This window comes from Bos mutus, chromosome 1 (genome assembly GCF_027580195.1).
Source record: "Bos mutus isolate GX-2022 chromosome 1, NWIPB_WYAK_1.1, whole genome shotgun sequence".
Taxonomy (NCBI): Eukaryota; Metazoa; Chordata; class Mammalia; order Artiodactyla; family Bovidae; genus Bos; species Bos mutus.
Genome location: NC_091617.1, coordinates 74,167,703 through 74,181,116, shown reverse-complemented (window position 1 = coordinate 74,181,116; position 13,414 = coordinate 74,167,703). Strand labels below are relative to the sequence as shown.

Sequence of the window (13,414 nt, the reverse complement as noted above, 5' to 3'; positions counted from 1 at the left end):
ATTCTTTGCAGAATCCCTTATGTCCTTAATGATTTTCCTCAACTAACCATTTGGATCATGTTTTTGTTCATCGTTTAGCAATACAGATCTTCTGTTGGCTTTGGCTGTGTCTATACACTTATGATTGGTGGTATCAAAACATCATATGTTTAGTATTGTATAGAAAACATAGCTGGATGAGTAAATTTTTAAATTTCCAATTGGATTCATAAAACTCAGATACAGATCTTTTTGAAATATACTTTTTATGCTGAAATCATAGAGAACTTAATACATTCATCAAATCTAAAGAAATTGTACTTGTAACTAGTAGCTAGGAACACAAAATATTAGAGGCCTAGAATCAAAAGTTAAGACATAAAATTCTAGATTAATTAAACATAAAGTCTACAAATAATAAATGCTGGAGAGGATGTGGAGAAAAGGGAACCCTCTTACACTGTTGGTGGGAATGCAAACTAGTACAGCCACTATGGAGAACAGTGTGGAGATTCCTTAAAAAACTGGAAATAGAACTGCCTTATGATCCAGCAATCCCACTGCTGGGCATACACACTGAGGAAACCAGAAGGGAAAGAGACACGTGTACCCCAATGTTCATCGCAGCACTGTTTATAATAGCCAGGACATGGAAGCAACCTAAATGTCCATCAGCAGATGAATGGATAAGAAAGCTGTGGTACATATACACAATGGAGTATTACTCAGCCATTAAAAAGAATACATTTGAATCAGTTCTAATGAGGTAGATGAAACTGGAGCCTATTATACAGAGTGAAGTAAGCCAGAAGGAAAAACATAAATACAGTATACTAACGCATATATATGGAATTTAGAAAGATGGTAACAATAACCCTGTGTACGAGACGGCAAAAGAGACACTGATGTATAGAACAGTCTTATGGACTCTGTTGCAGAGGGAGAGGGTGGGAAGATGTGGGAGAATGGCATTGAAACATGTATAATATCATGTATGAAACAAGTTGCCAGTCCAGGTTCGATGCACGATACTGGATGCTTGGGGCTAGTGCACTGGGACGACCCAGAGGGATGGTATGGGGAGGGAGGAGGGAGGAGGGTTCAGGATGGGGAACACATGTATACCTGTGGCGGATTCATTTTGATATTTGGCAAAACTAATACAATTATGTAAAGTTTAAAAATAAAACAAAATTTTAAAAAAAAGATAAAAAAAAAAGAATAATTAAACATAAAGAATAAAAATCAAACAATTCCTTACTAAAACATGGGAGGTTTTTTCTTTTTTTTAAATAATCTTGGAATGAATGAAAGCTTTCTAAATAGAAAAGAAAAGTTGAGGGCATAAATGCATATTTAAAATAAAGTAAAATAAAGCATGGCAAAAAAATTTAGAGACAACAAAATGAGTGAAGGCATTTGCAACTCACATAACAATGAGCCGATTTTTTAAAATATAGATTTCCTGCAAATGATAAAATAGACATTTAATATAAATAAATATAAACAAACATTTCATAGAAAAAGAACTGCAGATGGCTCGTAGAATATATGAACAAGTGTTCAAACTAACATATAATCAGAAAACAAAGTTTATGATTTTAGATAACAAAGAACCAAAAGTTGATAACACACTGTGTTGACTAATAAGGAAACAGCCACCCTCAGTGTAAATTTGCATGATGGAGAATGAATAGGTATCTTTCAAAGATATAAAAATCACAAAACCTTGACCAAGCAATATGTCTTTTAAGTATCTATCCAAATATGCTTGCACACATGCAGAATGACTTCTGTACATGGATATTGTTTATAGCACAGTTTATATTAGCAAAATTAGAAAGAACTAAAATATATTTCAAGAGGAAACTAGGTTAAATAAAGTATCCTATTTATATATGTCCTAATATGGAAAAAGTCTTATAGCTACAACATTTTAATTTAAGAAAAAGTACTTAACAAGATGATGGTAGTGGTTTAGACACTCAGTCGTGTCCAACTCTTGCGATCCCATGGACTGTAGCCCACAAGGCTCCTCTGTCCCTAGGATTTTCCAGGCAAGAATACTAGACGTGGTTGCCATTTCCTTCTCCACAGGATGTTCCCCACCCAGGTATCGAACCTGGGTCTCTGGCTCTGCAGGAAGATTCTTTACTGATGAGCTACCAGGGAAGCTCTGGTAGATAATAGACAGATATAGATATATTAATACATATATATGTATAATATTGTGTATGTTTTTAATGCACAGACTGCATCTGAAAGAATACCAAAAAATGTGGCCAAGTGGCAGAGGGGAGAAGCACAGAAAATCTCTTTTGACTGTGTTAATGCGTTCTAGCCAAAGAAATACATCCACATATCTGTGGTTGAACAAAGTTGGGTTTATTGACCCTCAGTAAGGAAGAAAAATACACACCATGGCAGAACTGAGCTGTTTTAGTTAGTACAGTGTAAGCAAGGACTTCCAGATTTGGTCTCAAGTGATTTTTAAGGAGAAAAAAAAAAAAGAAAGCAGATTTATTCTGGGTTGAACGCTCTATGGATGCAGGTATAGTTCTATAATTGGATATCTTAATAATTTTTATCTGGATGGCAAGAAGAACATAGTTACTACAGCTTTAAAGCTGTAGCCACCCATATAAGCCAGGGTAGAGCAATATTTGATCATTTTGTAGTTTGGACAACTTTCTTGTTTTTGTCTACATTCAGATGTGATACAGAGTGGTCTCATTTGCATCCTGATCCATCATGGTCACAGTGGCCTTTTCTGATCTGGTGTTCTATGAAACTGTTTATGTTCAACAGAAGCACACCAAGGCCTGCTGGTAGTGCCAATCCAGCTCATGGTTGTTAAGCACTGTTTTACTCTTTTTCAACTGTATACCCTTTTATGTGCCTTTATAATTTTTTATCATATATTTATCTATTCAAAATAGTTTTTAAACGAATCTCAAGACTGAAGGAGACCTTAAAAGTCAGTGAGTTCTGAAACTGTTGCAACCATCATCATGTTCTTCCCCTCCCACACCAAAGGAGTTTTTTTTTTTTTTTTTTTCATAAGTCCTCTACAAGTACTAGTACAGCATCTGCTTGACTATCTCCAGTTTCACCATTGTACTCATTTATCAGGCAGCTCATGCCATAGTCAAGTGGCCCTGATATTTTTGTTCAGAGAACAAAGGGAACAATGCATTTGGTTATAATATTTTAATTGTTTTCACCCCAGCATGTTTGACCTCTTCAAATGTACCTTCTCCTATGGTAACCAGTGGAGCAGAATAATTACCTTTCTAATTTTATGTAAAATATTCCTATTAATACTCTCCCAACTGCAATTGTCTTTTTTTTGTGCCAGTGTTTCAACACTGTTCTGCATCTTTTATTATCATTACATTTGCAGAGATTTTTATCTGTTGCTGCTGACAAACCCATTTGGCTTTGTACTCAATTACATGTAATTAGTCTTTTCTTCATGAACAAAAGATCAGGTGTCCTATTAATTCAATCCAAGATGCTACGGTAAGGTTGGCTGGACCCAATGATGTCTATTGAACCAAACATCAGACTTCTGACAGATGCTCATAGTAACAAGATTTTTTTTCAAACAATCAAATGCTTTTACTCCTGCCTACACAAAGTAGAGAAAGAAAATGCATTTTAACAGCTTAGAGATTTATAATTTTCTATTAAAAAGCATGACTACAATTTAAAGCCTTCTCTGAAATTTTTACCTCAATCCACACTCAGAAAAGGTAAAAATAAAAGTAACTTGTTTTCACTGGAAAATTTTAATTAAAATATAGGGGGGAGGTATCAGAAAAAAGTATATTAGTCAAAAAAACTGGCAAAATTGGAATAAAGTCTATAGCTCAATTAATAGTACTTACCAATGTTAATTTCCTGGATTTGATAATTGTAGTGTTGTTACATAAAGTGGTGCCCATTAGGGGAAGCTGGGTGAAGTGTACACTGGAATTTCCTATGTTATTCTGTAATTTCTCTAAAGTCTAACATTATTTCAAAAGGAAATATTAAAAGATACTTAGGTAGATAGACAATGATCTACAGAAACTTTTACACATATGCATAAGGACACATTAATTCATTTGTTTCATCTTTTGTTGAGGGCTTACTATGTATTAATGATCATTCTAGATTCTAGATCAAAACAAAATCTCTTCACTCAGGAAAATTATATTCTCCTGGGAAGAAGATAAAAAATAAACAGCAACAATATACATTTTAGGTCATCATAGGGGCTATAAATAGAAAAAAAACTGGGGTAGCAAAACAGAAAGGTAAAGGTGAAATGTTTAATTTTATTAAGGATGGCCAGGGAGGCTTCTTCAACATCTACAAGATATATTTTAGCAGCACTGTTTGTAATTGCCTTAAAATATAAATGCCTATTATCCATCAAAAAGAGAATGTCTAAATGTATTTTGGTATGTTCATGCAATGGGATACTTTACAAAAATGAAAATGAATGATATAAAGCAAATATATCACCATATATGCATTGGATGACCATGATATTGGGAGGAAAATACATAAAATTATGTATGATAATGTTACTCTTAAAAAAGTTTAAAACCATGCAAAACAATGTCACGAATGATGTATACAATATATGCATCATGTATATATGAAAAATGTACTTGTAAACCTACATGGAAATAAACAAAAAAAAAGTCAAATTCAGGATAGTTGTTATACCTGGTACTGAAGGGGAAAAGTAGACTCCACCATTTCGAAAGAGCATACTGGGGCTTCAGATGTAATGATGTTTTTAACTAAATGTTAAGCCAAGGGTTGGGTATCCAAATGAATTATATTAAGTCTTATTATTTTGTATATTTAAGCTCCTTTTAATACCAACCTGTCAATTAATGTATGCAGTAGTTTATTTGAATAAAATATAAGATATTTTAAATTTGTGAACTTAGTTTCTAAAAGTATGTGACCAAACGCAGTACCTTCAGTGTGTGTGTCATGCATAATGCCATTATGCCCATAAATACACACATATATAATACACACACATCTGTTTGTGTATGCTGCTGCTGCTGCTAAGTCACTTCAGTCGTGTCCGACTCTGTGTGACCCCATAGACAGCAGCCCACCAGGCTCCCCTGTCCCTGGGATTCTCCAGGCAAGAACACTGGAGTGGGTTGCCATTTCCTTCTCCAACGCATGAAACTGAAAAGTGAAAATGAAGTCGCTTAGTCGTGTCTGACTCTTAGCGACCCCATGGACTGCAGCTTACTAGGCTCCTCCATCCATGGGATTTTCCAGGCAAGAGTACTGGAGTGGGGTGCCATTGCCTTCTCCACTGTTTGTGTATAAATGTATATATTTACATGTGGTTATAGATCTACATTAGCCATTGACACAGCATTTGGAGAGAAAGCACTTTCAACTATTTTTCTAGAAAAATAGTAAGTGTTTCTGTTAGTGGACTCCACACTTTCACCTCTCGGCCATTGCTCTATGATAAATGTCATGCATTCACAGGACAGCTGTCTGGGTTACAGTTGCATCCTATTAAACTGAGTATGGCTATTTGGCTCACTTGAATCTATCTTCATAAATTTATAATTTTTCAATCTTTTTTTAAGTTGGGTAGCTGGTGCTGACAGAGGATATTAATGCTTTCATCTCCAGCCACCTCATCTTATAGAAAAAGAAACCAGATCAAGGGATACCTCAGAGACAGCAGGGGGTGACACAGCTAAGTAACATCCTTGATTCTTTCCATCTATACTTGTAGCTTCACTAAATTTGCATTCAAGTTGAGATGCAATAAATGGAAATTATACATGGAGAGGAGAGCATCCTTATTCATCTGGACTCAGGGAAAATCTTAAATCATTTAAAGAATGCATTTCCACAAACACAAACCAACAATGCAAAACACAATAAGTAAATCAACTCCTCAGCAGAAAATGGGCTGAAATTCTCTATAATGAGATCTTTCCTTTATTGTAATTCATATTTTGTAACATGTAACATTAAGTAAACAAAGAATAATTTAGAAGGGGTGGATAGGAGCATTTTCACACTCTAGGGATCATAGAACTTTCCTCAGATCTGTATTTTTCCCTGGTGGGTCAGATGGTAAAGAATCTACCCAAAGTGCAAGAGATCTGGTTTCAATCCCTGGATTAGAAAAATGCCTTAGAGAAGGGAATGGCTACCCCACTCCAGTATTCTTTCCTGGAGAATTCTATGAACAGAGGAGCCTGGTGGGCTACAGTCCGTGGGGTCGCAAAGAGTCGGACATGACTGAGCAACTAACACTTTCACCATAAAATATCAAGCTTTTAGATTACCTTATTCAGTTGGACAGAATGTCAATCTGACCACAAGTGAAAGAAAGAAAGAAAGTGAAAGAAAGTCTGACCAAAAAAAACCACATCTATCAGAAGACAACTCAATTGGGTATATATTTAATGAGCATTTACTATGTGACCAGTGACCAGTAATAAAGATCTAGCAGTGAATACAGACAAACTTTGGGAAACAATATAATGTCCTACATATTTTTAGAATAATAGGAATTTCCTCCCCAGGTACCTATATATGATTATGCAGAAACCGAAAGGTACCATGAGAGTGGTCATTCCTGACTCTGAGGCTTATATTAAAAATGCTTCTTAAATGCAATTACACTCTGTCAGACTTTGATGATTTGGTAATTATCAAGCTTGTCAGCCCTATAGTTAAATTAGTTAAACATTATTTCCAGAGATGTCATCAATAATCTTTTAATACTTGGATTTCATTTCAAAAAATTGTAAACAAAATTGCAGTTCAGTACTGATATTTATCATCTTATTATCATATAAACTGCAACATATAATATTTTAATATAGTTTTCTTTTTAAATCAATAAATTTGGCCTCAGTCAAGATAAAATAACATGTAATATACAAATGTATATATTCAATATTTACTTTGAGAAGTAATTTTTGTCTTCCAGAAATGATGTTCTAAAACTTATTATGGTATTTTTACTATTTGGTTCTAGGATTAAAACACTACCTTGAGCTGGAAGGTAGCCTTGTTTCTGTGAATACTTAACATCGTTCTGACTACAAACAATGGAATGAGAGGAAATTCTTGTCCACTGAGCAGTCAGAACTCCTTCAAGCCTCCTACCTTCTTATTGAATACATAAGCTCTATACATTACTGTCTCTTTGCTATAAGAATCATACCAAAAAGGACAAAGGAAAAGACAACTAGCTTACTAGTAGTTGAACAGTTCCAAAGGCAGCCTGGCCATGCTTTAGGTCTAAGAGACACTAAGCCATACATCTGATTGTAATTGGATTGCATGAAGCTAATGTTCCTTACTGTAGTCGCTGTTTTCGTCCTTGGTCCCATCGATGGTACCATCTGGGTGCATCTGCAGGAAATATCCCTGCTGGCTGAATAACCTTGTCACAATTCCTTTCAGCTGGGGTTCTGCAAAACAAAATGAAATGATTATTCAAGTTTTTATTTGGTTTGCAAAAATGCACACTTGCAAATTATCAAAAACATCCCCTAAGTCAATGCATAAATGCCAATGGTTTAAATACTGAAGTAACTATTTGGAAAGGAGGAATTTTGGTAACATAGCTTTACTTTTTCTTCTTTCTAAAGGCAGATCCATAATATTCTGCAACAGTAAACCAAATGTAAATGAATAAAAGTGAAAGTGAAAGTCACTCGTCGTGTCTGACTCTTTGTGACCCCATGGTCTATACAGTCCATGGAATTCTCTAGGCCAGAATACTGGAGTGAGTAGCTTTTCCCTTCTCCGGGGGATCTTAACAACCCAGGGATCGAACCCAGGTCTCCCACACTGCAGGCTGATTCTTTTACCAGCTGAGCCACAAAGGAAGCCTAAATGAATAAAAGCTAATTATGATCAGGAAAATACAGAGGTGTGCTAAAAAGTGAGTTATTCTTCTCCCTTGTGTGTCTAGTGTCTGGCTTCAATATACCACCAAGCTTGTGGTCCCATTCCAGAATACTGTTCAGACCAAACTGCCAGTGTAATTCCTAAGCTTTCAGCAGTCATAATCGGCTCCTGGAAGACTTCTATTTCTGCTGAATGATAACTATCTATCAGAAACCCCTGGTTTTAAAATTCTAATCAAATTCAGTCTTGGATGAGATCCATAGAATAAAGTTAAACCCTCCATGGCCATGAGATGTCACTGGAAAGTATGTGGAAACAGATTTCACCTTCAGTAAATACATCACCAGAGTAAGACCCAATACCATGTAAGTCATTTTTCCAGTACAAAAAATAAATAAATAAAAATCAAGCCATACATATTTCTGTAAATATTTCAAACTAGATGTGGTCTTTGGCTTTTAAAATTCCCTACACCCTAATACCATCAAACTGATCTTTGTATAACACATTTGAATTTTTGTATACCCACATAAATATTTAAAGCTTTCTCACTGTGGTACTAGCTGCAGCAACAATCTATTTTCTACAATATCACTACCATCTTTGTCTCTACTTTAGTGTTTGGTAAAAATTAGACTACTGCAGCACACTCATAGGGGGCTTCCCAGGTGGCTCAGTGGTAAAGAAGCCATCTGCCAATGTGGGAGATGCGGGTTTGATCCCTGGGTCAGGAAGATGCCCTGCAAAGGAAATGGCAACCTGCTTCAGTATTCTTGCCTGGAAAATCCCATGGACAGAGGAGCCTGGCAGGCTACAGTCCATGGGGTAGCAAAGAATCGGACAGGAATGAGCGATTGAGCACATACACACACAAACATGCACCATAGTTACTGTCCTAATTATTCCATTAAAATTAGTAGTAAAAGAAAAATGCTGCTTCTGTTGACAAAAAAAATGAGGTAAGGATGGGACTCGTATGATTGGTGATGTAGTTATGCATTATCTTCAAAAAAGCAATCAAAGAATTTCAACTGAGAGTCAGTTCCTTCACCAACTTATTAAATCAATAATAATTCAGATCTCTTTTGGGTGGGGGGGCAGGCAATATGCTAAATACTGTGTGTTAAACTAAACACACATATTGATGGTTGAATCTAAATAAGAGTTCCAGTTAAGGATTCAGTGCAAAAAACTCTTTGGGAACGGACCTGCGCCCTACAACCATCATGTCTTTTACACCTACAACTAGATCGCACATACTTGGGAATGCGAGGCAATGCCTGTATAAACATATCTTCTCCAAAGCAGTCCTAAAAGTAGAAAAGATGCCCCTCCCAGAAAAAAAAAAAACTGGTAATTATGAAGCAGGGTATTAAAGAGAACTAAACTGGAAAGTAGGCATTCTGATTGATAACTGTGTATTAACACTGTGGGTTAAATAAATTCAATATATTTAAAATGTGTAGGCATTACATAAACTGGGGCTCTGTAACAACCTAGAGGGGTGGGGTGGGGAAGAAGATGGCAGGGATATTCAAGAGGGTGGGGGACATAGGTATACCAATGGCTGATTCATGTGGATGTTTGGCAGAAACCAACACAATACTGTAAAGCAATCATCCTTCAATGAAAAATAAATAAATTTAATTAAAAAATAATCATCTGTATGCCTTAATTTCCTCACCAATAAAATCTGGAAGGTAAAGTGATTTTTAGGTCCCTTCTATGATTCTCTATTGATGTTGAGCAACTATGACTTAAAGTCTCTTTGACTTGAGAATCTTCTTCTCTAAAGAGTGCCAGAAATCAAACCACAGATTCATTCTGAATGTGTTGTCTCCATGCGTGCCCCCCCACCACCCCCAACAAGGGATATGTAGGAGAGCACATATTAATAGCTAGCTAACCTCAATGCAAAAATATATATTTGACCCCTACCACCTATCAAACACTACCAACCTTCTCAGGCTCAGTTCCAAATCACTTCCCCCAGGAAGACTTGGCTATTATTAAGTGTGAGTCACTTTTATAATCAGAGGAAATAAGAATGTCTGAGCTTCTTCCATAAGGCTAACTGGTTGACAGGTAAATGCTACTGAGGTACATTCAACTCTAGATTTGCACTCAGGAGACTCAGCTTTGAACCACAACTGCTGTGGGGTCTTGAGCAAGTCACTTAGTATCTGAGGCTATTCTCCTACCTGTATAACAGGAAAAAATAATTCTTATGCTATCTATCAACATTTAGAATTTCAGATGAATAAATAAATGTAATAGTGTGAAATGAAAAGCCTCATAATAATATAAACTCTAATTAAGGTCTAATTTTTCAACCCTGAAAATTGAGGAAACAGTTTAAGTGAGATAAAGGGAGCATTTTACTAATAGACTTACTAATAGTCTCCTGATTTGCATTTTAGTAAAATATTAATTGAGTTCTTAACGTCACTAAAGTAACCAAAAGACTAACAGCAGATGATAGAAAAGGACAGAAGGAAGGAAAGGGACAACTGTCTTATAATTCATATTTTATTTCTAATAAACTTGATCAGATCACGTTGAGAAGTCATGTTTTGGCTGGTAATGAGACGCATGGCAGCTGAATCATTAATGTCTGAAAATATTGGTTTTGTTTTTGTTTTTTTCCATGCTCCTCTTTCTGAAGTGGTAATTAAGCACTTCTTTTGCTTTGGTGAAGCTATCTCTTTTTTGGGACCCTGTGAATTCAGGTTAGTAACTCCTGTTCAAGATAATGAGCATTGAACTTGTACATCAACCTTGACTGCCCAGAAGCAGTGCCAGAACAAGGTCAGAGTCTGGGTTTTAATTATATGATGATTTATGAAAGTGAATGTTTTACACTATAGCTGTTTCAAAGGAGATCTGATCATCTATTAAACAAATGCTCTGAACCTAGGACGTGTCATAGAAAGCAGTATGGCCTGCCTGACAGGGCTATACCTTTATTATCATCAAACCCTATCAACCTTTCCAGGCTCAGTTCAAAATCACCTCTACCAGGAAGATGTGGCTGTCATAAGGGAGGATCACTTTTATAATTGGGGGAATAAAAGAAAGTGTTTTGTTGTATTTTAAAGAAAGAGGTTTAAAAATGAGACCATTTTTTGGGACATCTAACATTCTGGGTGCATTCAATAAACATGCTTTATATTTTTCAGACTATGCTTAGGGATCTAGCAAATCAGTAAGACCCATGCTGTCCTCAGGGAGCACCTAGTGTAATGCATGAAACATACATATATATAATACTAGTGCGGATAACTGTTAAACTATGAATGGAAGCAGAGTGACATGATACCATAAGGAGCAAGGGACTAATTCTGTCTTGAGGTTTGGTGAAGGCACCTCATCTGTCACTTGAAGAGTGAATGCACTTTCACAGGCAAAGAACCCAGAGGAAGAGCACTGCAGACAGACAATGGGTAAAGGGAAAACTAGCATGGCAGACTTTGGGAATGACACAGAATCTGGCCCAGGTATAACATATGGCAGAAGTTTCCAAACGCTGACATGTAAGTAACTGCCTATTCTCAACAAATGTTCATAGGTCAACAGTGAAATAAGAAAAATAAGGTCAATGGAATAAGTTTTATTAAGCTAATTTTATATTCAATTTATATGCTTCTCCTTGATTCTAAGATTCTGTTTTCCATTATATTTTCATTTTTTAATGAAATGATGGCTATATTATTAGACGGTGAGTAGACCATTTTATTATTAGTAGATGGGTTTGGTTTATTCCCTTTTGTACTCTGAAGTAGTGTAGCAAACACTGCTAGATTTTCTCCAAAATCCATTTCCTCTTTTTCCTGGGCACCCAGCTAGACCATATGTCCTAGCCTCGCTTGCAGTTCGGTTTGGCAGATGAATGAGTGTCATATGGAATGTTAAGTGGAAGTGATGTGTGCCATTTTCAGGCCAAGGCTTTTCAAAGCAAACATTCTCCTCCACATTTTCCCTTCCTTATTGCTGGCTGGATTTAAATGACAAAGCCCTAGAAGATGTCAATAAAATAGGAGAATTCTGGTGGAAAAAAAGACTACAGCCATCAGAAATATCCACCCTGGACAGTTAGGTGAATAAGAACTAGCAGTGGTTGTACATAGTGACTTCCTTCCTAAGAGAATATGAAAAGGGGATGGAGGATGGGAGGTTACATCACAGTGCAGAAATCTGACAAATAAAACGCTATCTCAGCCAGGGGGTCAGGGTTAAGGTCAACAGTCATGAAACATGCCGATAGCACCTATCCTTGATATGACGTGAATGGCACTTTGCCTCTGGGATCTTTCTCCCCAAAACCCATGACCCCAGTCTAATCATGAGGAAAACATCAAACAAATCTCAACTGAAGGATATTCTACAAAACAACTGACAAGTACCCCTTGAAACTGCCAAAAAATTAAAAGATTTAAAAAAAAAAGAAATTCTAAGAAAATGTCACAGCAAAGAGGAGCCTAAGGAGATACGACAACAAATGCAATGTGGTGTCCTTGATGTGACCCTGGAACTGAAAAAGGACATTAGGCAAAAGTTGAGGACATGTGAATAAAGTATGGACTTAAGTTAATCATAATGTATCAATACCAACTAATTGTCACAAGTATACCAAATGAATGTAAGATGTTCATATGGGAACTAGGTGTAGGATACATGGGAACTCTTTGTACTATTTTAATCTTTCTATAAATGCAAAAGCATTTTAAAATAAAAACTTTATTAAAAATGATCATTATAGCCACAAAAGCAAGTAAAAAATGTTACCTTCAAAGAGGTTGGTAAAAAATTAGGTAAAGCATAGGACCTCAAGTTTAGCACTGATTCCCTTCAGGATGACGTGGCAATTTCCACAGAATGTTTGACTTCAAAGCCACTCAGAAAAGCTGATACCTGAAGGAGTTATCTAGACATTCCTGCTGCCTTAATGTGTGGTGCTATAAGGTTGTTAGCTAAGTATATACTTGAAATCAGAACACAGTCAGAGCCGAGGGAACCTGATCACAGATCTCAAATGAATACTAGATTGCAGGAATTAGAATGAATTTTTTTTGACTTGAAAAGGAACTTGGAAGCCAACCTTCATTCTTCAAAATACCTTCTTTCATTAACATCAAAGACAGAAAATAAAAACTGAGCCTCAGAGGGAAAATGTCTTGTCCAAGGTCATCCAGCCAACACATGGATGAGTTAGGATAAGACTCCTTTCCAATATACTGAATGAACATCAACATTTCCTTTCCAAAGAACATCCATGACATAATCTGTAGCTTGTGTGGGTTTCAGAACTGGGACTAGCCGGGGTTGGGTGGGTGAGGAGAGGAAAACAGAGAAGAAACGAGGAGGAAGGGGAGCACCTAGGTGTGCATCAGTCACATCAGTTATTGAAGTGTGGGAGTGACAAAGGAAAGGGGTTATGGGAAGCTGCAAGAAATAAATGTGTGTGTGTGTGTGTGTGTGTATGCAGATATTTGATATTAACATATCTGTACACATACAAAAC

At 36.3% G+C, this 13,414-nt stretch overlaps 1 protein-coding gene across 5 annotated transcripts in view; it reads right to left on the bottom strand.

Moving 5' to 3' along the window:
• The window catches only part of FGF12 (fibroblast growth factor 12), a 601,258-nt gene that overhangs the window by 220,561 nt on the left and 367,283 nt on the right, over positions 1–13,414 (bottom strand). For all 5 annotated transcript variants that reach the window (XM_005903170.2, XM_005903169.3, XM_070371782.1 and 2 more), the window contains one exon: positions 7,341–7,451. In XM_005903170.2, coding sequence (XP_005903232.1) covers positions 7,341–7,451 — 111 coding nt within the window. The remainder of the gene's footprint in view (positions 1–7,340; positions 7,452–13,414) is intronic.